Source organism: Primulina eburnea, chromosome 3 (assembly GCF_022965805.1).
Source record: "Primulina eburnea isolate SZY01 chromosome 3, ASM2296580v1, whole genome shotgun sequence".
NCBI classification, from domain to species: Eukaryota; Viridiplantae; Streptophyta; class Magnoliopsida; order Lamiales; family Gesneriaceae; genus Primulina; species Primulina eburnea.
Window position 1 is genome coordinate 8234335 of NC_133103.1, and position 22498 is coordinate 8256832.

The 22498-nt window shown below is 33.4% G+C and overlaps 4 protein-coding genes across 5 annotated transcripts; 2 read left to right on the forward strand and 2 right to left on the reverse strand.

Moving 5' to 3' along the window:
• The first annotated feature begins 4281 nt into the window (after window positions 1–4281).
• Window positions 4282–8870, forward strand: LOC140825987 (uncharacterized). 2 transcript variants are annotated; one of them, XM_073188068.1, is made up of 10 exons: window positions 4282–4517; window positions 5415–5499; window positions 6702–6776; window positions 6880–6916; window positions 7625–7708; window positions 7794–7854; window positions 7986–8092; window positions 8381–8446; window positions 8537–8648; window positions 8736–8870. In XM_073188068.1, the coding sequence occupies exons 1-10, from the start codon at window positions 4445–4447 to the stop codon at window positions 8741–8743; spliced, it is 708 nt and encodes a 235-aa protein (XP_073044169.1). In that variant the 5' UTR covers window positions 4282–4444; the 3' UTR covers window positions 8744–8870. The 2 variants fall into 2 exon arrangements, with proteins under 2 accessions (XP_073044169.1, XP_073044167.1); XM_073188066.1 differs by having other exon boundaries at window positions 8537–8744.
• Window positions 8871–10691: 1821 nt separating this feature from the next.
• Window positions 10692–12413, forward strand: LOC140825986 (class V chitinase-like). The gene is given in 2 exon segments (XM_073188065.1): window positions 10692–11880; window positions 12265–12413. Coding segments are annotated over 2 exon segments (1110 nt in total). The 5' UTR covers window positions 10692–10793; the 3' UTR covers window positions 12288–12413.
• A 1011-nt stretch (window positions 12414–13424) lies between these two features.
• LOC140825988 (mannose-P-dolichol utilization defect 1 protein homolog 2) lies at window positions 13425–17964 on the reverse strand. Its single transcript, XM_073188069.1, has 8 exons — window positions 17654–17964; window positions 15636–15789; window positions 14877–14949; window positions 14699–14765; window positions 14528–14587; window positions 14175–14235; window positions 14046–14087; window positions 13425–13792 (listed from the first exon to the last, which is right to left on the reverse strand). The coding sequence occupies exons 1-8, from the start codon at window positions 17807–17809 to the stop codon at window positions 13689–13691; spliced, it is 717 nt and encodes a 238-aa protein (XP_073044170.1). The 5' UTR covers window positions 17810–17964; the 3' UTR covers window positions 13425–13688.
• Window positions 17965–18527: 563 nt separating this feature from the next.
• Window positions 18528–20074, reverse strand: LOC140825989 (temperature-induced lipocalin-1-like). Its single transcript, XM_073188070.1, has 2 exons — window positions 19595–20074; window positions 18528–18879 (listed from the first exon to the last, which is right to left on the reverse strand). The coding sequence occupies exons 1-2, from the start codon at window positions 19964–19966 to the stop codon at window positions 18697–18699; spliced, it is 555 nt and encodes a 184-aa protein (XP_073044171.1). The 5' UTR covers window positions 19967–20074; the 3' UTR covers window positions 18528–18696.
• Window positions 20075–22498: the final 2424 nt, after the last annotated feature.

Sequence of the window (22498 nt, forward strand, 5' to 3'; positions counted from 1 at the left end):
TCAGTTCCAACCCCACCTATTATCATCACCAGTTGAAATAGCTGCTTGGCATTAGTCTCTCCGCGGGTCAGTTCAGATACATACGGTGTTCCATACATTCTGCTCGATCGGTCTTAACGTTGAAGATTCAAGCTCTGTAACTTGCATGTTTATCTCTGAATGTTCTGTGGAGAAATACAACGAAGACCAAGAATCATGTTCTGTTTCTTGATTTTGAAACCAGTTTGCTGTATTTGAGCTTGGGTCAGTTATGTTTGAATTTAAAATTGTTTCGTGGAACTATTCTAGAGATTGAAAACTACATATGATTAATTTAAACATTTTTTGGTCTTTTAACACAATCACTTTCTGTGATGCAACTGATTTGATCGATCGAGTCGCATTGATGGTTTGCCTTACAGAGGTGGTTGTAAGCCCTCCATTTGTTTTTCTACCTGTCGTAAAAGGTCTCCTGCGACCTGATTTTTACGCCGCTGCTCAGAACTGTTGGCGGTTAAGAAATTAAGAGGGTGCTTACATTGGTGAGGTTAGTTAGGTATGTCTTCTTGAACATGTTTTCTCGGTTTTTGTTGTTGAATGTCGGCAAGATCAATGGGTTTAAGCGTTTAGCCCATAGGTATTAGAATCCATCCACACCTAGGCTCAAGATAAGGCAATTCCTATGCAAAGCATGCGCCATGGATATGCAGCTTAAAGGCTGAAGTCAAGAGTTTGAACTACAAGATGAAATACATTGTAATGGACATTGATTTTTTGTTTGAGACCAACGAATCATATGTATTTTTCAACAGTTTTTAAAGTACATTTGGGTGATATGTGGCCTAATCTAATTTAATATATTTAAATTCTTTAGTAAGCCTTGCTTTAGTAAGTTGCATGCATGCTTTGGCTTCAGATCACCCGCAGCCTTGTAGTTTACTATATTTTAGAAAGTTTTGGATTTATGTATTTTCTATACCATGAAGAATGGTAAGCACCAGGTTAAAATCTCTGATTACGTGTATACTTGCCCCTTTTGTCCTAACAAGAAGAAGAGAGACTCTCTGTATAAAGAACTCTTGCAACATGCAAGTGGGATTGGCAAGTGCATTAATTCAGCGAAAAGAACTGCTAGAGACAAGGCCAATCATGTTGCACTGGCAAAATACTTGGAAAATGACATGGATGCACATTCTGGTCCTTCAGAGCCTGCTGTTGAGGCTGATGCCCTTGTAGATCATGACCATGATGAGATGTTTGTCTGGCCATGGATTGGTATAGTTGCCAACATTCTACTGAATTGAAGGATGGTCGTTATGTTGGAGGGAGCGGGTCTAAGTTGAGGGATCAGTTGGCGAGCACGGAATGTAAGAGATCATTTGTGTTTTTCTGAAGGAGCTGATGATATAGCCACATTTTAGCTTAAAGTGTTAGCTACTTCTATCATGAACTGGGCATGATTACCCTCTTGATTTTGGTTTCATATGCATTTCATAATTAAAATGGTAACCTTTAACTTGAAGAAGTGTTTTTTCTTCCCTGGACCCAACCGGCCCAGTGGGTGGGTCAATCTCTTGGAGGAGTACCTTCGAGATCCTGAATGGCATCCTTTAAAGGTGGTTCAAATTAATGAAAACCATCAGGTTTGCAAGCAACATAATGAACATATTCACGTGACTCTTTGTTTACGTGGTTGGAATTCTACTTCCGCATAAAAAATGATCAGGACGGCCTTGTTTTGTGCACTTCAAGTGGAAGCTAATTCAGCATCACATTTTTTTTGGGTCCATTGCATATCTGATCGAACTTTTCTTGCACGGTAAAATCCGCAATTAAATAAACCTTTATACTTGAATAGATCACAAGTCTACGAATCAAGTTATAATATCACTTTGAAAGAAGGAGTCACCTCTGGTTTAATGACTGTTAGAATTATGTCACGGTTGGGATCCTCTGGTGCTCCGTTGTATTTGTAAATTGGGTTTAAAACATTACCATCGACCAATTGTTGAACTGTAAACTTGAACTCTGGCGGGGCTATGGCTTGAGTTGTTGATCTTGCCTGGTGGGGCTATTCCTTGTCTACTCTCTCTTGGTTTGCTAGTGGTTTCTCTAACTTATATTCAGACAATTTCTAGTGTGTTTTAATATATATTGCAAGTTCCCACCAAAATAACAATTCTAAAAAAAATTTATCACGAATCTCGAAATAGGTGTATTGTAATAAATGATAACTTCAATTATTGTTTGCATTGATTATATCATTTTTTTTATTAATTCAAATTTGAATTTCATATTTTTATATCAATTCAACGAAATTTATGAATTATATGTTTTTTTGTTTTTTTAATTCAATTTGAAATTGAACTTCATTGAAAACATAAATTACTTTTAAATTTTTCCATTGATTATATCAATTCATTATTTGAGATATGATTTTGTGTTACTGTGATAAATTTAGTTGTTATTATAAATTGTATAAATAATTCATTCTGATTTTTGCATCACATTTAGACAACCAATTTTCAATAAGAATAAAAAAATAGGTGCACTGTTCAGTATCACTCATGAGATAAATATTTCAAAAATATGTTTATTTATTAGATTCTGATTAGTTCGTTGATATGATCTACTTGCATATAGAAACAACATAGATTAGAGTTTACAATGTATTTTCCATTACAAAGAGTTTATTATTATTTTTCATATATTTTATTTTTTTATTTAGAAATATTATTTATATTTTCTTTATTTTATAGGGTTCACACATATATTGAATAATCAAGTGTCCGATCATGGAAAGAGTGAAACATATTCTCAAATAACGTTATGTATCTATAAATTGCTTATTATGAATTTTTGTTATATTAACTTCCCATAAACTGCTATTATTATTATCTTAATAAAACTTTAATATATGTATCTTTAAAAAAATTTAATATAAATATTTTTAACATGTTCAAAAAATAATTAAATTTTTTTATCAAAATTTATTATCTAATAAGTGAGAAAAATTTTGAATTTTTAAAAAATATTTATTTGTTATTAAAAATTTTGATAAACAAAATAATATATAATTTTTAAAATAGTTTGTTTAATTCTTTTTATTAGTTTCATATAAAGAAAATAAACAAGTCGATTTAATGACATAATATTGTTATCATAATTTAAGTGTTATCATACATAACATAAAAATACTTATTAATTTTAACCATTAATTACATAAAATAACTATCCGTGTAATTGGTACAGATGAAAGACCAGTGGAAAAATAAAAATTAGAGAACCGCATAAGCACTGGTAGGGGTGTGCAATCGGTCAGAACCGAACCAATCGAACCGAACTTTTCGAAAACCGAACCGACCGTTTGTTTTTTTGGAAAACCGAACCGACCGAATTTTGAAAAGAAAACCGAAGAAACCGAACCGATAAAAATTCGGTTATTTCGGTCTTCAACCGAAATAACCGAATTTTTAATTAAATAAACTTTTAAAACATATTTACACAAAACTACAACTGAATTTAATACATGATTCAAATATACAGAGATATTTATACAAAACTACAACTGAATTTTATTACCGAGTTAGGGCAGCCAATAGTTGGGTTTATTTCAATAGAATTGAGTTTCCAACTTTCCATCATGTAAAAAGCCCAGTAGAAAAAAAATGCATCCTATCCAAATTTGAGGCCCAGCATATATATTATATATATACGTATATATATTCGGTTTTATCGGTCTAACCGATTTTTTTCCCAAGAAAACCGAACCGAACCGAATAAACCGATTAAACCGAATTTCTAAACCGAATAACCAGATTAAGTCGATTAAACCGAACCGAATTTCTAAATTTTTTCGATTTTTTCGATTTTCTCGCTTTGACCGATATTTTGCTCACCCCCAGACACTGGGCCGAGAGCTTTCTAGAACACTAGTAAAAGATGCACATGCATGGCATGTGCTATTATTATTTTTAATTTGATCAAATAATACTAAATAATTAACACGAAATTATTTTCGATTTAGAAAAGTTGTTTAATTTAAAAAGAAAATTTTATTTTGATTTTTTTTCTATTTAAAATATGGAGTGACTTGAAAATGTTTAAGTATGATAAAAAAGGTAATTATAAAATTAAATATTTTTGATGTCCTCAAAGGTAGTTATTCTAAGGCCCTCACATTTAATATAATAGTATAGATAACCATTGTAATTTGTACACACCTTTCCGGAAAATATAAATAAATAATTTTGTGTTTTTAGGTTGGAAATATATGTTTTTAATTTTTGAAAGATAGTGAGAAATAAACCTTTAAATAGCCTTCTTTTCTCATCTCCCCTTCTGAAACTCGTCGTCTTCCTTGCCTTCTCGTTGGAAAAGGTGAAATTAACACCCTGAAAAACCCATCAAGAATCCCGTTTCTCGAATTTGAAATCTTGAAAGAGAATTAAAACACAAAGGAAAAATGTCGGTTGCCAGTAAGAGAAAATCTGATCGGCCAACCTTGGCTTCTGTCAAGATTGCCCGTGTCGGTTCTGGTATATTTTACGACTTCTTCTTTTCCTTTTTCATGAAATGACGTGACTCTTGTAGCAGCGTGTTCTGGTTTTATTTGGTTTTCGGCTCCTGAATGCGTATTGCTTAATGGGCTTTGCTGATTGAATTTGGGGTGTATTTCATGCATTCTTGAGTTGGGACTGTGTTTTTTTTTATGGGATTTCTTGAAGGTAAAAGTTTGGGTCTAATAAAAAATGGGATAAAAATACTATATCATAATGTTGTAAATATGACATCATTAGGAGAATTTGCGTCGGTAAACTTTTACTTGAAAAACTTCATCAAAATTATGCGTGAGTTTTTGTAAACAAAGACTGATTTTGGAAATGTTGAAAGTGTGCTTAGTTTTTATGTACGGATTCGAAGCAAATTTCTATGATTTGTTCTTCTGCTTTATATAATTATTTATTTTCTCTCTTTGATATTAAATTTCGAATGTAACATGATTAAAATTCTCCAGAAATTGAAATTTTGATTTGAAATAGCCTTGGAGTAGGTCGACGGTCTATCTTTCTAACGAGTATGAGGAGTAAAGGATAAATTAGTTTATATAATTTCGCTCATCTTTTTCTGCATTCTGATATTTTCAAGGATATGGCCATTAGATCTGCACATAGAAATTAGAATTACTTTATATCATAATAGTAGCGAAAATTGTATATAATATGAGTTTTTTAGTTGTGTTAGATGTCAAGCATGTTTGCCAGAAAGATAACCCATATTTTACTTATGTTGTACACTAAGTTGATCTTCCACGGCTATTTGGATTGAGTGTCATGTGCATTTGAAGTTAAAGACTATTCGCTGGCATTGCATGATTGCATAGACATGTATAGATTTCATCATTTGTTTCCTGACAATATTCTTTTTTTTTATAGCATCAAGTAAAGCTGGGAGAAAGATGCCGAAACGTGTCAATACACTTTTCGCCAAATACTCTAATAAATTTTCAGGCTTGATCGAGTGAGTGTTTATAGTTCAATTTACAGTCTTCTACCATGCAAATGCACCTAAGGCATGCTTTGAGTGCTGAAGATGTTACTGTCCCCTTTCTATGGATAGAACTGTAACATACATCTATCACTTGCCCCTGTGTTTCAGAATGAAATAATGTTCATGTTGTATTTATTTGAATCCTTTCGAGATATGTTGATTATAAGGAGAACAAGGAACGGTATGTTACTAAGTTCATTTACTTCGTTTTATGACATTGCTATATAATCAATTCAAGAAGAGTACAAGGAAATTATGGTAAGAACAAGAAAGGATGCCTATCATTTTGAGCTCCATGGTTAATACTAGTAGTACTTGATTGCACAAGGCAGGATGAACTACCAAGAAGTAGATTGACACTTTGTAGAGGAGAAGCTCCACAGTGGACAAATTTCACATCATGTGCTCCATTCATTGAGTGACACCTCGTCGACATATGGTTGCAAGTGCTAGCGAGTCCAGATTTCTGCAAGATCATTTGCAAGCTGGGATTGCAAAATGTCTTTTTTCCATCTCGAGGGCGAATGTTAATTTTTTGTTCTTCAGATAGGAATAAAACTGAAAGACAATTAATTTTATGAAAGTCTTCCAGAACAATTAAGAGAATCACATACCAATTTACGAACTTTTGGCAGCTACAGAGACAGCTCCAAAAAACTGGGTATGCAGTTCCTATAAGAGAGAGAAAATATAACAAAGAAAAGATGGCCACTATCATATTAGACAATACCCATAATAAAAGGGCCGCTTTTCTTGTAACAAATATATTCCATATTGGTAAATCTCAATGTAGTTTCCAACAAAAGATGTTTATTTGAATGGAAATCTTATTAGTTATTACCGAGATAATACTAAGTCCATCTTTATTTTACATTTTTAGATTAAAACTGTAGGGCCATGCACATCAGCTTAGTGCTCACATTTGTAAATAAATGTCATTTAGTTGAGTACAAACTTTTTGGTGGTTCGCATTCCAGAGTATTATATAGATGCCGTTCCAATATTTTTTCCATATAACCTATGCTTAATGCTATGTATTCCAAAACTTAAAGAAGTTATCTTATCTGTTTATCTGATTACAATAGTCGATCAGGATGGTGACTTTTCTTAAAATTAATTTATGTGATATTGTCAAATGAATGAAAATCTCATGCCTTTAATTTTGTTGACAGACCAGAAGGGATAGAAAAATTATGTTCAGATTTAAAAGTGGATCATACCGATGTCAGGGTTTTGATGTTTGCTTGGTAAGTTCATGGTTGCTGAAAGATCTCAGCACATAACTATCAGTACAAGAATGTACCATATGTTTGCTGTGGACCTGATCACTCTCATATTTACCTTTTTAAGGAAATTGAAAGCTGAAATGCAAGGATACTTTACACTAGTAAGTGATTCTGCTTTTTAACCCTTCATGTGTTATCTATTATATTCTTATCTTGGAATGCCGTTATATTATATGTGCACCTTTTCATTCATTCGTCTTATGTGTCAACATGTATTGTGTTGATAAGTTGTGTTTTTGTGCGCTTATTCTTGTGGAATGGTAATATGTTGGTTTTTATCTTACAAAGCATGCAGTAAGCCAGTAGGATGTGCTATTATCTTCTTGAGTACACAAGTCTTCTTCCTGTGGAATGGTGTGTGTATTTTACAAAGTAGTTTGTTGTTAGTTTTACTCTGTTTCTCTTTCCATTTCTCATGACTGAATTGCATATCTTGTTTAACAGGTAAACTTATAGGCAATGATGACTTTATTTCATCAGTTCCCAATTTATCTAGCCACTTAATTAATTGAAAGAAAAGTTATAAATATATGAAGATGAAATGATGAATATTTATATTTTATACACAATCCAGAATCAGATGTTCAAATATCTATCCTTTCTCACTTGCGGCGGTAATAATAAAATATTCAAGGTGATAAATGTTGTAGAACGAGATTATCTATAAGATTAACTTAAATATATTTAGTTGCATACCCGTGTCACAAGATGCTGTGGTTTTCGTTTGTAAATATCTCTTTTTATGTTGTTATTTACGTTACCAGACAATTTTTGTATTTTTAACTTCATTCGTCTCCCATACTCATCAGGATGAGTGGCAAAGTGGTTTGATGGCTCTTCAAGTTAATAGTTTCAATAAATTGAAGAAAGCACTGCCACAACTGGAGAAAGAGGTAATTTCTGTTGGCATAAGCTCCGTCGTTCATTTTCTGCCCCTGTGAAATCTGACCTAACTATCCTAATTTTGTTTATGTGCAGGTCTTGATGCAGGAAAATTTTGAGGATTTCTATGTTTTTGCATTCCGTTACCACCTTACTGGTAAGCATTGGATTTGGCAGGACCTCCCTTCACATTTCAAGCAGTTGCAGAGTTTTTCTACATTGAACTTTCTCATGTTCTGAAATTCTAAATAGTCCCTCATTTTAATTTTGGTGGTTCTACTTTCTCAGACGAAAACCAGAAATTTTTAGACATGGAGACCATTTGCATATTACTAGATCTAATTCTAAAGTCTCAATATCAGCTACAAGTTACTTTCTTCATTGAATTTCTTAAGGTGAGTGTGTACTATCATGTCATTATGGTTTTAATTTAGCTTATTTGTTTTCATAGAAAGAGGATGACACACACGATGTGACTCGAACCCAAGACCTGGGATCTAGAAAACCAACAGCTCTACTATTGGGATATTTTGTTGACCACAATTTTCCTTTTTTCCCTTCAAAACAAGAACGAGTTACCTCATTAGTTGCTTTATGATCTGTTTTTCCCCTCCCTTGCCTGTTTGGTTTTATCAAACTTATAGTTTGCGCTTGTTTATTTCTCAAATTTATTTGAATGTTAGATCCAGAAAGATTACAAGATGATGAACATGGACCAATGGATAGGCTTGTATCGATTTTGCAAAGAGGTAATTCTCTCCTCTGTTATGACTTGATTTTCATTGCATCCTTTAGTTTTTATTTTATATTATATTTACACGATGTATCTACTTTCGTAGATAAGCTTTCCTGACCTTCAGAATTACGATTCTGGTGATGCTTGGCCTCTAATTCTTGATAATTTTGTTGAATGGTTGAGAGAAAGTGGATTTCATGCATTCCCTTTGCAAGGTATCCTCAGAACCCTTTTCTAATCCAGTTAGAAAACCATTCACTTTTACTGCCTTTATTAGCAGTCCCTTGAATCAACGTTTGCAGATTTATAGATCATAACGCTGAGCGTCGATACTTACCATGGGCCATTTTTACAGTTTTTTACTCAGATGATGTCATTGCAACTCTTTACGAGTCCCATTTTACAAATTCTTTGTCCGAGTCATTTGCTATTGTCAATTGAAATTTGTCTCATTAATTGTTCTTTTGACTCTATCTTAACTGAAAGGGTAGGAAATGATGCATGTTTTACCTTGGTGAGTAATAAGAAAACTATTGCTTAAAAAATTCAATTTGAAAAATTATCGAAAACGTCAATGAATCTTGACCATTTTACAAAATATCAGTCAGCATATTTAAAAGAATTCGATATTGGAAAACAAGCATGCATAAGTTAATATTAATATTTAGTGGCTGTTTGCTTAAAATGAAGATGATTCAAAATAATATCTTCACCTAAAAAATTGTGAAGAGTGTATATATAATAATATACACATCATGATTTAATTTGTATAGCGATGATCACTATCTATTACATAGAAAATAATTTAAATTATATAAATGTTTATTAAAAAGTGATTGTGTTAATTTTTATAGCGTCGGTCACCATGCTATATATGGTGATTGTGTTAATTTTTATAGCGTCGGTCACCATGCTATATATGCTGCAGCCAATCCATGCATGCTATACGCTGTGGTTGGAAAAAAGGTTCACTTTGAACAAGTGAAGTCTTGGTGCATGGAAAATAAACCAAGTATTCATTTAATTGATATTCTTTTATAAAAACCAAATTTCTTCCTTTAAATTTAATATTGAATCGTCTCATTTCAAAATGTTTACTGATAAAATTTGTAAAAAATTGTCTTTAGTGAAGAATTTTGACAAAGATGTCCTGTGATTTATTTATTATTAAATAAAACTATATGGCAGACGCCAAAGGTGGACAGTTATTGGAATATTATTTAAACTTACAAAATTCAGAAACTTCGACCTGTATTCAAAGAATTGGAATGTTGACATACGTAGGATGTAAATAACAATTTTTTCACTAATTAAATTACCAAAACACAAAATAGATCAACTTACAAAATAATTTTGCTATGTTTAACAAATGAATGATCGGGATCAAATCAGCTCACGTTCGAAAATGATCGAATGACAAAAAATAAAAAAAGATAATGAGCTAAAACTGAAATTAAATATATTATATCAAAATTGAAAATAAATAAATATATAGGACTAAATACGATGCTAAAGGTGAGACAAATAGGTAAAAAAAAATTAAGGAGCTCGTATATTGCCAAAAAGAATTTAATTAAATAGCTCGATTTCCCGAAAACTAATCCAAAAGCCTTCTATTGCGTTTCAAAATTGAAAACGTTTGCTTATACATTAATGAAGTTACCATTGGAGAAAATGTCAAACTTTGCATAAATTCAATTCATTAAAAACTTTAGGGCACCACCTATCCTATTATTCCACCTAATCAAGATGGAAAATTATTTCATCATGGGTGTGGTCAAAAATGTCAGCATGATGTAACCCATAATAAACAAGAACATGTATACCTTGATCTATATCTAGTATAAGGTATAGGAAAATTGCTATATTTAATTTTTGGCAAAAACTTGTGTGAGACGATTTTACGAGTCGTATTTTGTGAAACAGATATCGTATTTAGGTCATCTATGAAAAAATATTATTTTTTATGTTAAGAACATTATTTTTTATTGCGGATATAGATAGAGTTGACATGTCTCACAGATAAAGATTCGTGAAATCGTCTCACAAAAGACATACTCATAATTCTTTGCGATCATTTAAACTCAAAAGAATAAAGGTATTTCATGGATATTTTACATATATATATATTAATAAATTTTTTATTAACTATAAACAGCAAGTATAAGATAGTCTTGTAACCAAAGATATTTTTCAATCTCAATAATACCACAAGTTTTGCGATTAAAAAAAGTATAGGATAGCCTAACCTTTTTTTTTTTTGTGCCTATACTTCTAATTCAAAGTCATTCCACGTGATATGTTATCTGCAATCGAGAATTTGTTGCTATAAAAACGTAGATCTTCAGCCTCATCTTTTCATGGCTTACTCATTAATGAAGATCTTCCTTATTTTCTCCGTCCTTTCTCTCTTTCAACTGCGATTTTGTGCGGGACAAAATGCAGTGAATGGTGTGTACTGGTTCCCAGACAGTGGATTCGCAGCCTCAAACATCAACTCGTCTCTTTTCACGCACATATTCTGCGCATTTGCGGATCTTGATCCTCAAACCAAACAAGTCACCATTTCTTCCGCAAATAATGACTCCTTCTACCAGTTCACAAGAACTGTCCAACTCAAAAACCCTTCAGTCAAAACCCTTTTGTCCATTGGTGGTGGCAGTGCTAACAGAACTGTCTTCTCTCAGATGGCTAGCCAGTCATCCTCGAGAAAATCTTTCATCGATTCTTCAATAAGATTAGCCAGATCCTATGGATTTTTCGGGCTTGATCTCGATTGGGAGTACCCGCAAACATCTTCGGACATGACTAATTTAGGTACCCTTTTAACAGAATGGCGCACCGCTGTCACGACCGAGGCCCAGAGCTCCGGGAAGCCAGCCCTTTTGTTAACGGCAGCGTTTTACTACGCCGCGAGTTTGAACGGACTGAACTACCCCGTGAATTCGATAAACCAGAATCTTGATTGGGTCAACGCTATGGCGTATGACTTTTACGATCCTTCGTGGTATAGATACACAAATTCACATTCTATGCTGTATGATTCAACCAGCCAAGTTAGTGGAAGCTATGGAATCAATTCTTGAATTCAGGCAGGTTTAAGTGCCAAGAAACTGGCACTTGGGATACCGTTTTACGGGTATGCTTGGCGTTTGGCCAATGCCAATAATCATGGCATGTTGGCACCATCAACTGGACCTGCCGGACCAGATAGCGGTGCGATGGGCTACAACCAAATCAGGAATTTCATCTCGCAGAATAGTGGCACGGTGGTTGTCTACAATTCCACCATTGTGACGAATTACTGCTACTCGGGGACGACGTGGATCGGTTACGATGACACTCAGTCGGTTGCTGCTAAAGTTTCGTATGCCAAGCAGAAAGGGTTGCTTGGTTACTTTGCATGGCATGTGGGAGTTGATACCAACTGGGCTCTATCAAAACAAGGTTACAATCAAATTTAAGCTTCTTAATTATATTATTACATTTGCTAACAGTAAGAATTAAAAGGACCAGAAAAATACTCTCACACACACAAATATACATACATATACATATATACACTGTTTTGATCAGCTCACCCACAGAAGCATCCATTAATGAGGTGACTTTCATCGTTTTTTAAATGATACATCTGATATATATGAATGTCTCATCATTGATAGACAATCAAGTGAACAAGATTGGTAGACAGTATATCAAAACTATATATATATATATATATATATATATATATATATATATATATATATATATATATATATATATATATATATATATATATATTATTTTCAAGCTCTTGATCTTTTTGTTTATTGAATGTTGATGCAGCTAAACAATCATGGGGAGCATGAAGCTTATGGATACGAGTCGGCTGTCAATAATACAAAGAATGGAATAAATAGAATGATATAATGAGATACTTGTAAGTTGTAAACGTACGCGGTTGAGAATAAATATATACTGTTAATTAAATCTGAGACATGGGGTTTCTGAAATCCTAAGAACTCAAATAGCCTACATTAATCTGAGGATGTCGATCGGTGGCAATGATACTCAGTCGGTTTTAGCATCTGACGAAACAAAAACTCAATGGATGAAGGTGCACCATAACTAAACTATAAAATTAAATAAATATTAAAGGTCATAATATAATAAAACTAAAATATAAGACAAATATATTCGGATATTAAAAAAAATGAGGAATTTCAAATCTTACATCCGACGCATTATTTTTGCTTTCTCCATTTTTTTTCTCCTTATAAATGCAAATAATGATTCGAACTAAAGTTAAGAATACAACTATAATTTCATTCAAATCATTGTATAAGTAATTGTGGGAAAATGATATGGTTTAGTCCACTAGCTTATATTCATTCAATGGTTGTTCACTAACTTTATATTTTCGATTATTTTAGTTCAATTTTTGACGTAATATATGACAAGTCAACAATTTTTGATGTTATAGTGGTACTTATCGCCGACATATGAACAATTTGATAAAAATAGCCAAAAATTTAAATTAATGTACCAAAAATCAAACTTTGAAAATTTAATGAACCCAACTTTAAATTGAAAGATTTGACAAAAAAAATATTTCCTAATTATTAAAGCACATACTATTAGTGGGTTTACTAGGATATCTCGTATCTGTCACTTCAGATTTGGTTATATTATTTGCAATCCTTAGAATAAGAATCGTATTATTTATTTATTTATATTGTTATGTTGACTCGTTAATTGAATCACGTGTAGTATTTGACCAAGTAATGCAAGAATTTATGCTCATTATTTTAGATAGTGGGGCAAAACTAATTCTGCGCTCTTTTAAAAGTTTACGAGACAAAACTGTCATCATAAAATGCTCAAAAACTAAATTGTTGGGACCAAAATAGTTATTTCCCGGTGTATTTGTGAGTTAACCATGGTGACAAAGTTGTTCGAGCATGGAGCATGGTATTTTCTAGGTGGTTGCATCGGGGAAAGGCCAATTAGAAACCATCTATACTATTATATAATCTAAACATATTTCTCAAATTCAGAAATAACACAGACGGAAAACATTCTATATGACTATCGCCTGCAAGAACAAATTTTCTAATAAACAAAAACCTTGAATGTTTAGATTGAAAAAAACTACATAATCAAACAGCCGAGAGCTGTTACGGTGCAACTGCGTATAAATTTTGCCACCAAAATTCAGTCTGGGTGTTGGCAGCATATATAAGAAAGCTGGGGGAGCCATCTTCAGTTCTCTAATCGGCTTTCTTTTGTTTCTTTGCAGGTGGTTTTTGGTACAGAATTATCTGACTTAAGATGGTGCCATTAGTCATAATGCCAATAATGGAGCCCAAAACCACTACAACAAATTCAAGAAGATCAAAGTCAGTTTAAAGGACTCCTAACATCAGTACATATTAAGATACAAAACCTCCATTTCAACTCGATTAACCAGGGACAAAAATGCAAATTCCAAGAACACAGAGAGCTGAAGTCTGCCTTGTAAATCATCGATGGTAATCACGTGAGATTATGGAGTCATTATATTTTAATGTTTCCATAGGTTGCACTGCCAATATTAATTTCCAGCAAATAAGAAGAAGTAATTTTACCACTTGTTGGCGCCTTTTCCTGAATGCTGGTGAAGACCCTTACTGGCAAAGAGAAATTAACAGCCATTAGACAATTACATACCTCCCATTAAATCTGAATATGCAAATGGAAAAATGCAACAAACCTACCCATCGAACCAGCAAAATTCATCAACGATGTCAAAAAGCTAAGCTCGCCCGTACTTTTATTCTGCTCAAAATAGCAATAATAACTTGTTAGTACAATAAGGGGGAATCTGTACTATTTTCAATTTTACTACTAGAAAATTTTCATCCTGAACAATTGACGCAAATCACAACTTTTTGTGCAATTTAGAACATATCATTCACCCTTGCAAAACACCATATTTTATTTAAGTATCCTTGGAACTATATTGCAGAATGAAAATCTTAATCATGGAATGAGTATACGTGATGATATCGAAATAAATATCTCATGGTTTATTAAAATAGAAAGAAATAAGGTTGAATTAAATCCTTACTTTTAAGTTGGCCCAAATCTGTGGAATCCTTGCACAGAAAAATATTGCATGTTGAGAAGCCTGTGAAATTTGACTCACACAAATTAAACTTTCAATGCTCAAACTTCATAAATATTACTGTTGCAGAATATCAAGAGCAAAGAGCATAAATAGTAGACATTGCTGACTCACATATAGAGCCTCAAAAAGTATGGGATCAATTTGACCAGCTAAGATAGTTGGTGCAATAGCACAATATCTGCAGTTAAGTAGTTAAGGAAATGGATTTTACATTATCCGATCATACAAAAAAGATCATTAAAAAGGAAATGGAAATTCTACAATATATAAAACGGCATTCAAAGGATACAGTAATGCCCTGATCCATGTCATGGTTCCTATAGGTTGAGAAAAATAGTATATGATTGCTACCAGAATTATGCCTGCAAACAACAGAAAAGAGAGCAATGGAGATACGAAATCTGTCAAATGTTTTTTTAAGCACCTAACATGTTATGTTTATCAAGCTTGATTTCAAGAATTATTCAACGTATATCAAGACCAACAAGGCTTTGGATTAACACTGTTATTGCAAGGACCATGCATATTCAGATATAGTTCACTAGCATATGAAAAATAAAAGGATTAGTAGGCCTAGGGTTCCACGTTAACTCACATACATACAAAATGCACATTAGTTTTAAATCATATATAATGATTAATTTAAAAACATAAGTAGCAATTCGAATTTTGATGGAAAAGTAAGAGAAGTGAGCGCAGCAATGGGCCAATGGCCCACAATTCATGAGTGAATTACATTAAAGTATTATTCAGTACGTGGTATGGGATGGTATGAGATGGTTAAAGGATCTCAATGTGTAATAAGGAGTGATAAAAAAATTGATAGATATAGGTAATTTATGTATGTGATTAATTATATTATATTTGCCTATTGGTGTATATGTTTAATGTGAGTTGAGAGCTAGTAATTCTTTATAAATTTTGATCAGGCTTATAATATAATAGTAAAAGCTTTTTGCTAAGCACTAAAACAAAAAACAAATAATTCTATATCATGTGATATCAGAAATGGTGGAAAACTTGAAAGCTGGAACCTTATTAAACATACCTTGGAGCAAAAGGAATGCCAGCTCCCCATATGCTGAAAAGGGGAGCCCTTTGTGAAGACAATACGCTAAAGCAATGGTATAACCAACTACTTCAAGTTCGAAAGACAAAATACTTAGGCCCCGCACACTACTATTTTTCAATATTTTCAGTATCTGAAAAAAAGCAGCAACAATTGGTATCAAACAGCTAAATCACAAGTTTCAAGATAAAACAATTAAACTGACTTGACAATTAAACATGTACACATTTAAAGCTCTTTTCACTGTGTTACAGGCACGAAAAGGGGAGGGCGGGGGGAGTAAAATGCTAAACATTTTAGGCAGCCGACACAATCCACAAATACTAAACACTTCTTCTTCTTGATTGTTCTTAAGTAGTCTACAATGTTTTGGTTTTAATCTAAACCCAAACTAGTGGCACCAATCTTAAAGTTTGCATGTGGAATAAGCACATTACGCAAATCACAATCAGGTATGCTGAAGTCTACAACTTGTTCCTATTCAATATTTCCCAGTTCATCACTGATATATGTAACAGAAAGACTGGAATGTGATGCTTTCCATGTCTCTTAATTTTACATCAGCTTCCATAACTATGCAAAGATTTTTAATAAGCATGATCACAAATTCAATCCCCGTAATTGTTCCACAGGTCAAAATATTTTATACAAATATATGGAAGCAAGTTAACTGATCCCACTTGGATATCATGAATAAACTGTGAATGATAAACTTGAGAACATCAATTTACTCGAGTGATATCATACAATTATGTTGAATCACAGGACGTATTCAGCTTAAAGAAGTGAAAGTGTGAAAAGTTTATCCTATGAATGAATTGAAGAGTGGAATAATTTAAAATTGATATTCAGCTGATCCATTTCCCAGCATATTCAAGGTTTCTAACTGATCGTTCATAATCCATATCAATGCAGACTAGACCAGAGAGTTTTTTCAAGATTTTAATGGAGAACCAAAAAACATCTAAAGAGACTATTATCACCCACATATAAATTCACGCATTTAGTTTTCCCCAAGTAATTTTTGTCTTTCAGGGTAAACAACTACAATGAAATATTCTAATTTGATACTCATTTCTACAAGCATAAATATTTTGACGAATTACGGTATCCCACTTTCAATTTGGCAATTTTGTTCGATTCATTACGGATTTTGAATTACTCCAATATGAGGTGAATTTAGAATACATCCCTGTGATTGAAAAAATTACAATAAATGATTGGTGACGGTTTAAAAAGTCACATGGCCCAAAAAGTATCCAAACAATTATGATAGATCAAAAACATGATAATGAAATTCTTTAATCTCATTACACCCAGAGTTTGATAATGTTTCAATTAAGAGAACTGAACATCTCAAAGCAACACAAATCATCCAAACTAAACTTGATAACCATGTGGAAAAGAAAACAATGATCTCAAGTCCCAATCCACACAGAACACACGATTTTCATGTCCTGAGATTGTATAGAAAATATACAAGTTAATAGTATCCGTCAAATGAAACCTAATGCAAAATCAAGCAGACAAAGCACATTTCAAGATATTTGAAGCAAATAAAAAAAATCTAAATTCAAATCGCAAAAAAACCCCAATTCCTAAATGATGTACCTAACGCACACATTGGGTTCCATAGCAAATTCCAATTACTTTTCGCAAGACAAGGCAAAAGGGCAAATTCATCCATTCTATTTTAAGCACAAGTCCTTTAAAAATTCGAATTACTGTATCTTCAGCAAAAAACCTTCCCCACCCTCCCGTGTCCCCCCATCCAAGATACTAAAATCTGGGGAGTTCATAATAAGGCGCCAAAGATCAGAACTCTCGTCATTTTTTTGCCCAAAAACCTCAATAATGAAGTGCAGCAAACATGAATCTACAACTATAATCGCGCCAAGTCCAATCAATACAAAAATCAATGCACGAGAAACTACCCTAACCACACTAATAGATTCGTTTTATCGATGCAAATGTAAGTAAATAAACTGAGTAATCACCTGGGGTAATTTGACAGTGGTAGACGCAGCGACGATGCAGTAACCCAATAGCTTTGATATCAGCGGAAGCAAGCAATCCTTTTCAGGGAACTCTCCATTGCTTAGCGATCCCAATGCGCAGCCAAAGTCCATCCCAAGAAGTTTCATCTCCACCATTTTTTTCGGAATCCCGGTAGCAGACTGGACCTGCGGGTGGCGGATCTGGTGCCCGCTGGGTGGAGCTGTGGTGGCCGGTTTCGGTCCTTGTGAGGTGGCTTCGCGCGGAAGTCGATAGTTATTTTACACTCCCTCCTTTTTTATTATTATCTTTATTTTATTCATTATCAGGAAACTCTGAAGTGTAAATTTTGGAAGGAAATCTCAATCGACCCAATCTAATTTCGTTGTAAAAATAATATTATTTTTAGTCAAATTATAAAAATATATTATATATCATATGCATCTCTCTCGGAAGCTTATCAAATAATAACTCTAAAGTTATGTGTGTTTGATTTGGAACAATTCTGGAATAGGTGATCTTATAAGAAATTTCATAAGATGCGTATTAACGAAGACATAAATACGCTAGAAAGACTCGTTTTAATACAGTGAGAAAAGTCATCGAATACGAGATGTTACAATAAAAATCACAAAAATAATTTAATTAACGAAGTAATTAGTTCGAGTTTATGCATTGATCATACGAAGGATTAAATTTGTTCGATTAGTTAATTTTTGAATCTTTTAAATATGAGTAGGTCTCTCGTGAGAAGATCTCATGAATCTTTATTTGTGAGACATATTAACCCTATCGATATTCATAATAAAAAATAATATTTTTTTATAGATGATCCAAATAAAATATTCGTATCATAAAATACGACCAATTAGACTGTTTCACACAAATTTTTGTTTTGAAATAAAGAACTAACGTTTCCTCAGAAATTACAAATACACCAAGAATCCAAAATCACACAACATCCACAAGCGACTAGTATCAACAAGGAAACCTGACAAAACACACTCAAAACACAATAACATACAAATTAAAAGTTCCCTATTATTCATTTCCCGAAGATGGATTTAAGCCACCATATCCCTTTGGTGTCTTTCGGGCCCTCACTCTCAGGTGGAGTTTCAGAATGTGTTGTTTTGTGCAGTTTGGAAACATCATATCCCTCTTCTTTGGCCTTCTCCACCAGTTGGTTATATGTTTCTTCGTCAAGAGAAGATTGCCTACAAAGAATCTGCCACCACCCAACAAGTAAAACAAGATTGTTAATTTAACAAGAAACTCAGACTCGTAGCAAAGCCACAGGTTGCCAACATATATCTTATTGAAATTACGATTCGATGACTTAAGAAGATAGGCGGCGGTCTGGTATAACAGAAAGTGAATTGCCTTGAACATCATACTTTAAAAAGTCGAGGCTTGCTACCCAAGCGTTACCAAAGCACTTAGCCACTTGCTACTCACATGATTTCACCACCCTAAATTTCTTGAATCTTAACCCCTTAACATAAAAGAGTCCAAGACCGATTATTGCAGCAGAAGTTTGAAACCAAAAAATGTGTACGAGCAATCTAAAAACTATTATATACTGATTTTTTCTCAAGATGAGAAGCGAGCATTGATTAATCTTGGGTTTGCATTTGGTGTTGAAATAAGAGCGAAACAAAAGGAATTCCACAAGAACTGAAAGTCCATTCGAAACACATCAGCATCTCTTTAAAAAAACATGCTTTTAAATAGGTTTTTAAATACAGATTGTCCCGTAAAAATGCCTAAAAGAACACTTGATTCAAAAGCACAAAAACTCATCAAACATGAGAATTGCTTCTTAAAAGCCACGATGGATCCAAACTACCCTTGATAAAGACATAAAAATACCATGAATCCACAAGTCAAATCAAACAACACAAAAACCACGTATAGAAAAAGCAAGATTTCCAGAAACATACCCAAAGATACTTCCTGCTGCGCTGCCCAACCAAAGCATACTGATAATCCTCATCAATGTACAAAACCCAATAATCCCCAGTAACAGGAATTATAGGCAAGAAAGGGGGCACGTAGAACCTAACTTTGAGCTTCGCCTCGTCGCTCTTCGGATCAACTTTCCATGCCGTACCTTCAATATAACCCCTTTTCCCACCCGTCCATGTCTCGTTCAAAACATGCACAGTCTCATCTGGATTCAAAGTGTAGGTAGCCCTCGTGTCCACGCCGTTTTTGGGCTGAAAAGCCGAGCGAAATGAAGCTATTTCGTACCATCTTCCCATGTATCTCTCTACGTTCAAACCCTTCACCACCTCCATTTCTTTGTTTCCCATTAAATCAAGCGAGAATGCCTTGCTTGTGTCGTGGATTTGGGAGGTATTCTTGATAAGGTTGTGTTGGATTGCGGGTTAAGCGAAAACGAGCGTATATAGGATGGTTTTGGAAACGTGGAGACAGCACAACCTTAGACGTGTAATGTGAAAGACTCTAGAAACGGTCGGGATGGGGACGTCGCTTAAATAATCCATTTGGCCTTGGGGAGAAATAGATGCAAAAAAGGATGATTCCAACATATGATCCTCAATCATACCTTAATAACACCTAAATCATCCTGAACTAAAGAAGCTTCACATACTTGGATATCAGTCTAAGCACTCGATTTCAATTCGTTTTTTTATTGATGTTTATCCGGGTGAATTGGTTGAACTAGTTCTGGGCAATTCACCGAATGATGATATAAATGTTATGTTTAGAAAAGTGAGCAAAGAAATACGAATTGTGATGAAGTTATTTATCTGTAATATGGCTTCAACTGTAACCTGCAGACAATAAAATGAATTCGTGAATGGGTGCCGGATGAGTGTCCGGCGTAGTCACTCCGATGTTTAAGTCAGCAGGTGAAGAAGAGTAAAATGACTGTATATGTGGTGATATACGTGAATGTTGAGAGTTCAAAATTCCAGAATCCTTTAAATGAGATACATACTTTGTTTTCAATGCCCACTTGCTAAGTATGGTAAGATGCTGCCCATATCCTGCAAACCCATGTAGTTCTGACAGTAATGATTGTCAAGCATGAGGTAGCCCATACTGATACACTCGAGTGTGGTGCGTTTTTTGAGGTAACCCGGGTAGAAGGTTCTCGGGAGCTTGCATGAGAGCCCGAGCTTCTGATTGCCCGAGGAGAAAATGTCATAGCTGCTGCAAAAAAAAACATTCTGTATATTGACTCTGATTTGATTTCAGCTATCCATTTAGTTTTCCGGATCATCCATGACTCGAGCTTCTACGAGGGTATCATTGATCTATCAAAATAACACAAGGGATAACTCACACGGCCAGACTATCAAATTACAAGTAAAATGTAATAGCTAGAGTAGGAGATGTGAATTTATTGTGCTAAAAATGGGTTTTCTTAAAATTAAATCCTAAAAAAATAAACTAATTAGCAAATACCCAAAATCAAATAAACTCTGGTTTCTATCAACTTTATCATTAGAGTTTATTAACTTGAGAAATTTTATCAATTTATTTTAAATATACATCATTAGAAATTCTATTCATATCGTGTCTTATGTTTAGTTAAATATAAAACATGTGTCCTAGCTCAACCCTTTTCAAATAAAACAATATCATACAAGCGATTAAGATTTAATTTAATGATTAACATTAAAAAACTAACAAAAATAGGAAATTGAATAACACAAACATAAGCAGTTGCATTTTATTTCAGGCAATTTTTTTCCCAAACAATTGATAATTCAAAAGCAAAAAAATATTAATCTCAGTTGTTTTACAAATTAGAGGGGTTAAAACAATTACAATTTTGATATCTAATTCAACAATAAATCATACAAATCAAAATTAGTTTATCAGTCTTGCAATCAAACGAATAATCAATAATCACGAAAAAACAATTGCTACGTTGTTTTGAGAAATTAATTATCAAATATGATTAAAAACAACATGGAAATTAGAACGTTGAGAGTGAGGAATAATTAATTGAGGTAAGCCAACAAGTTCATGGCTGCATCTCTTATGAACAACAAGTCAGCATCGCTGCTAACTCATGCAGTGAATCTGAGAAGACGATCCCAACTGCCGTTTGCATCGGATTGTTTCGGTGGAATGGAAGCAGCATCATATGCACCAATCGAAATGAAACGGATCTTGCACACTTGGTTAGGAAAATAAGGGATTTGTTGTATTCGTTACTTCAAAATATTCAATTTCCTCTTCGATTTGCTTAAAGAATTCCATGTCCTTCGAGGATATTTCATAGTGTAATGTAGGTGGCTAGCACTTACGTGACAAAAGTTTAAAGCAGACAACTGAAAAAAGAAATATATGGGAAATATGGAAATCATGTTAATAATGTTGAAATAGTCAGAAACAGTCGAATGACAAAGATGACATGAAAATTTCAAGGGCCTTTTCATTCCGCAGGAAATTTAAATCAAATTTGCTCTGGGATCGGCAGACAAAACCTGCTATGTAACATTCCATACTTCTTAACAGCATTTCCCGAGACTCAATAAATCCATCGAAGAGTAATTTTAAAATTTGAATTTGAATAATCGATAACGTAAGTATATGAAGATAAGAGGATTTATATTTGAATAAGCTGGGGATAAATTTGAAAGTAGAGAGAAAGAGATAACGCTCTCTCAAGAATTAAAATACCTCGCAAATAGATATATGCTAACCATCTAAGTACATGTATCACATATGTAACATAATATATGAATATTATGTATGATATATATTTAATATATTTATTTATATTTTTAAAAAAATCTCGACATAAATTATTTATATTTTTTTTTTGTGTTTTAAAGACGGATGGAGATGAGTTTTTTTTTTCC

What these genes read in the sequence shown, in the direction of transcription:
- LOC140825987 (XM_073188066.1), top strand. Translation starts at nt 4,445, where the DNA reads ATGTCGGTTGCCAGTAAGAGAAAATCTGATCGGCCAACCTTGGCTTCT. An exon ending in GATTGCCCGTGTCGGTTCTG is followed by an intron (nt 4,518 to 5,414) that starts GTATATTTTACG and finishes TTTTTTTTATAG; the next exon opens with CATCAAGTAAAGCTGGGAGA. An exon ending in TGCCACAACTGGAGAAAGAG is followed by an intron (nt 7,709 to 7,793) that starts GTAATTTCTGTT and finishes GTTTATGTGCAG; the next exon opens with GTCTTGATGCAGGAAAATTT.
- LOC140825988 (XM_073188069.1), bottom strand. Translation starts at nt 17,809, where the DNA reads ATGGTGGAGATGAAACTTCTTGGGATGGACTTTGGCTGCGCATTGGGA. An exon ending in TACTTTTTGAGGCTCTATAT is followed by an intron (nt 14,588 to 14,698) that starts GTGAGTCAGCAA and finishes CAAATTTCACAG; the next exon opens with GCTTCTCAACATGCAATATT. An exon ending in GGAAAAGGCGCCAACAAGTG is followed by an intron (nt 13,793 to 14,045) that starts GTAAAATTACTT and finishes AATTTGTTGTAG; the next exon opens with TGGTTTTGGGCTCCATTATT.
- LOC140825989 (XM_073188070.1), bottom strand. Translation starts at nt 19,966, where the DNA reads ATGGGAAACAAAGAAATGGAGGTGGTGAAGGGTTTGAACGTAGAGAGA. An exon ending in GCAGCAGGAAGTATCTTTGG is followed by an intron (nt 18,880 to 19,594) that starts GTATGTTTCTGG and finishes GGGTGGTGGCAG; the next exon opens with ATTCTTTGTAGGCAATCTTC.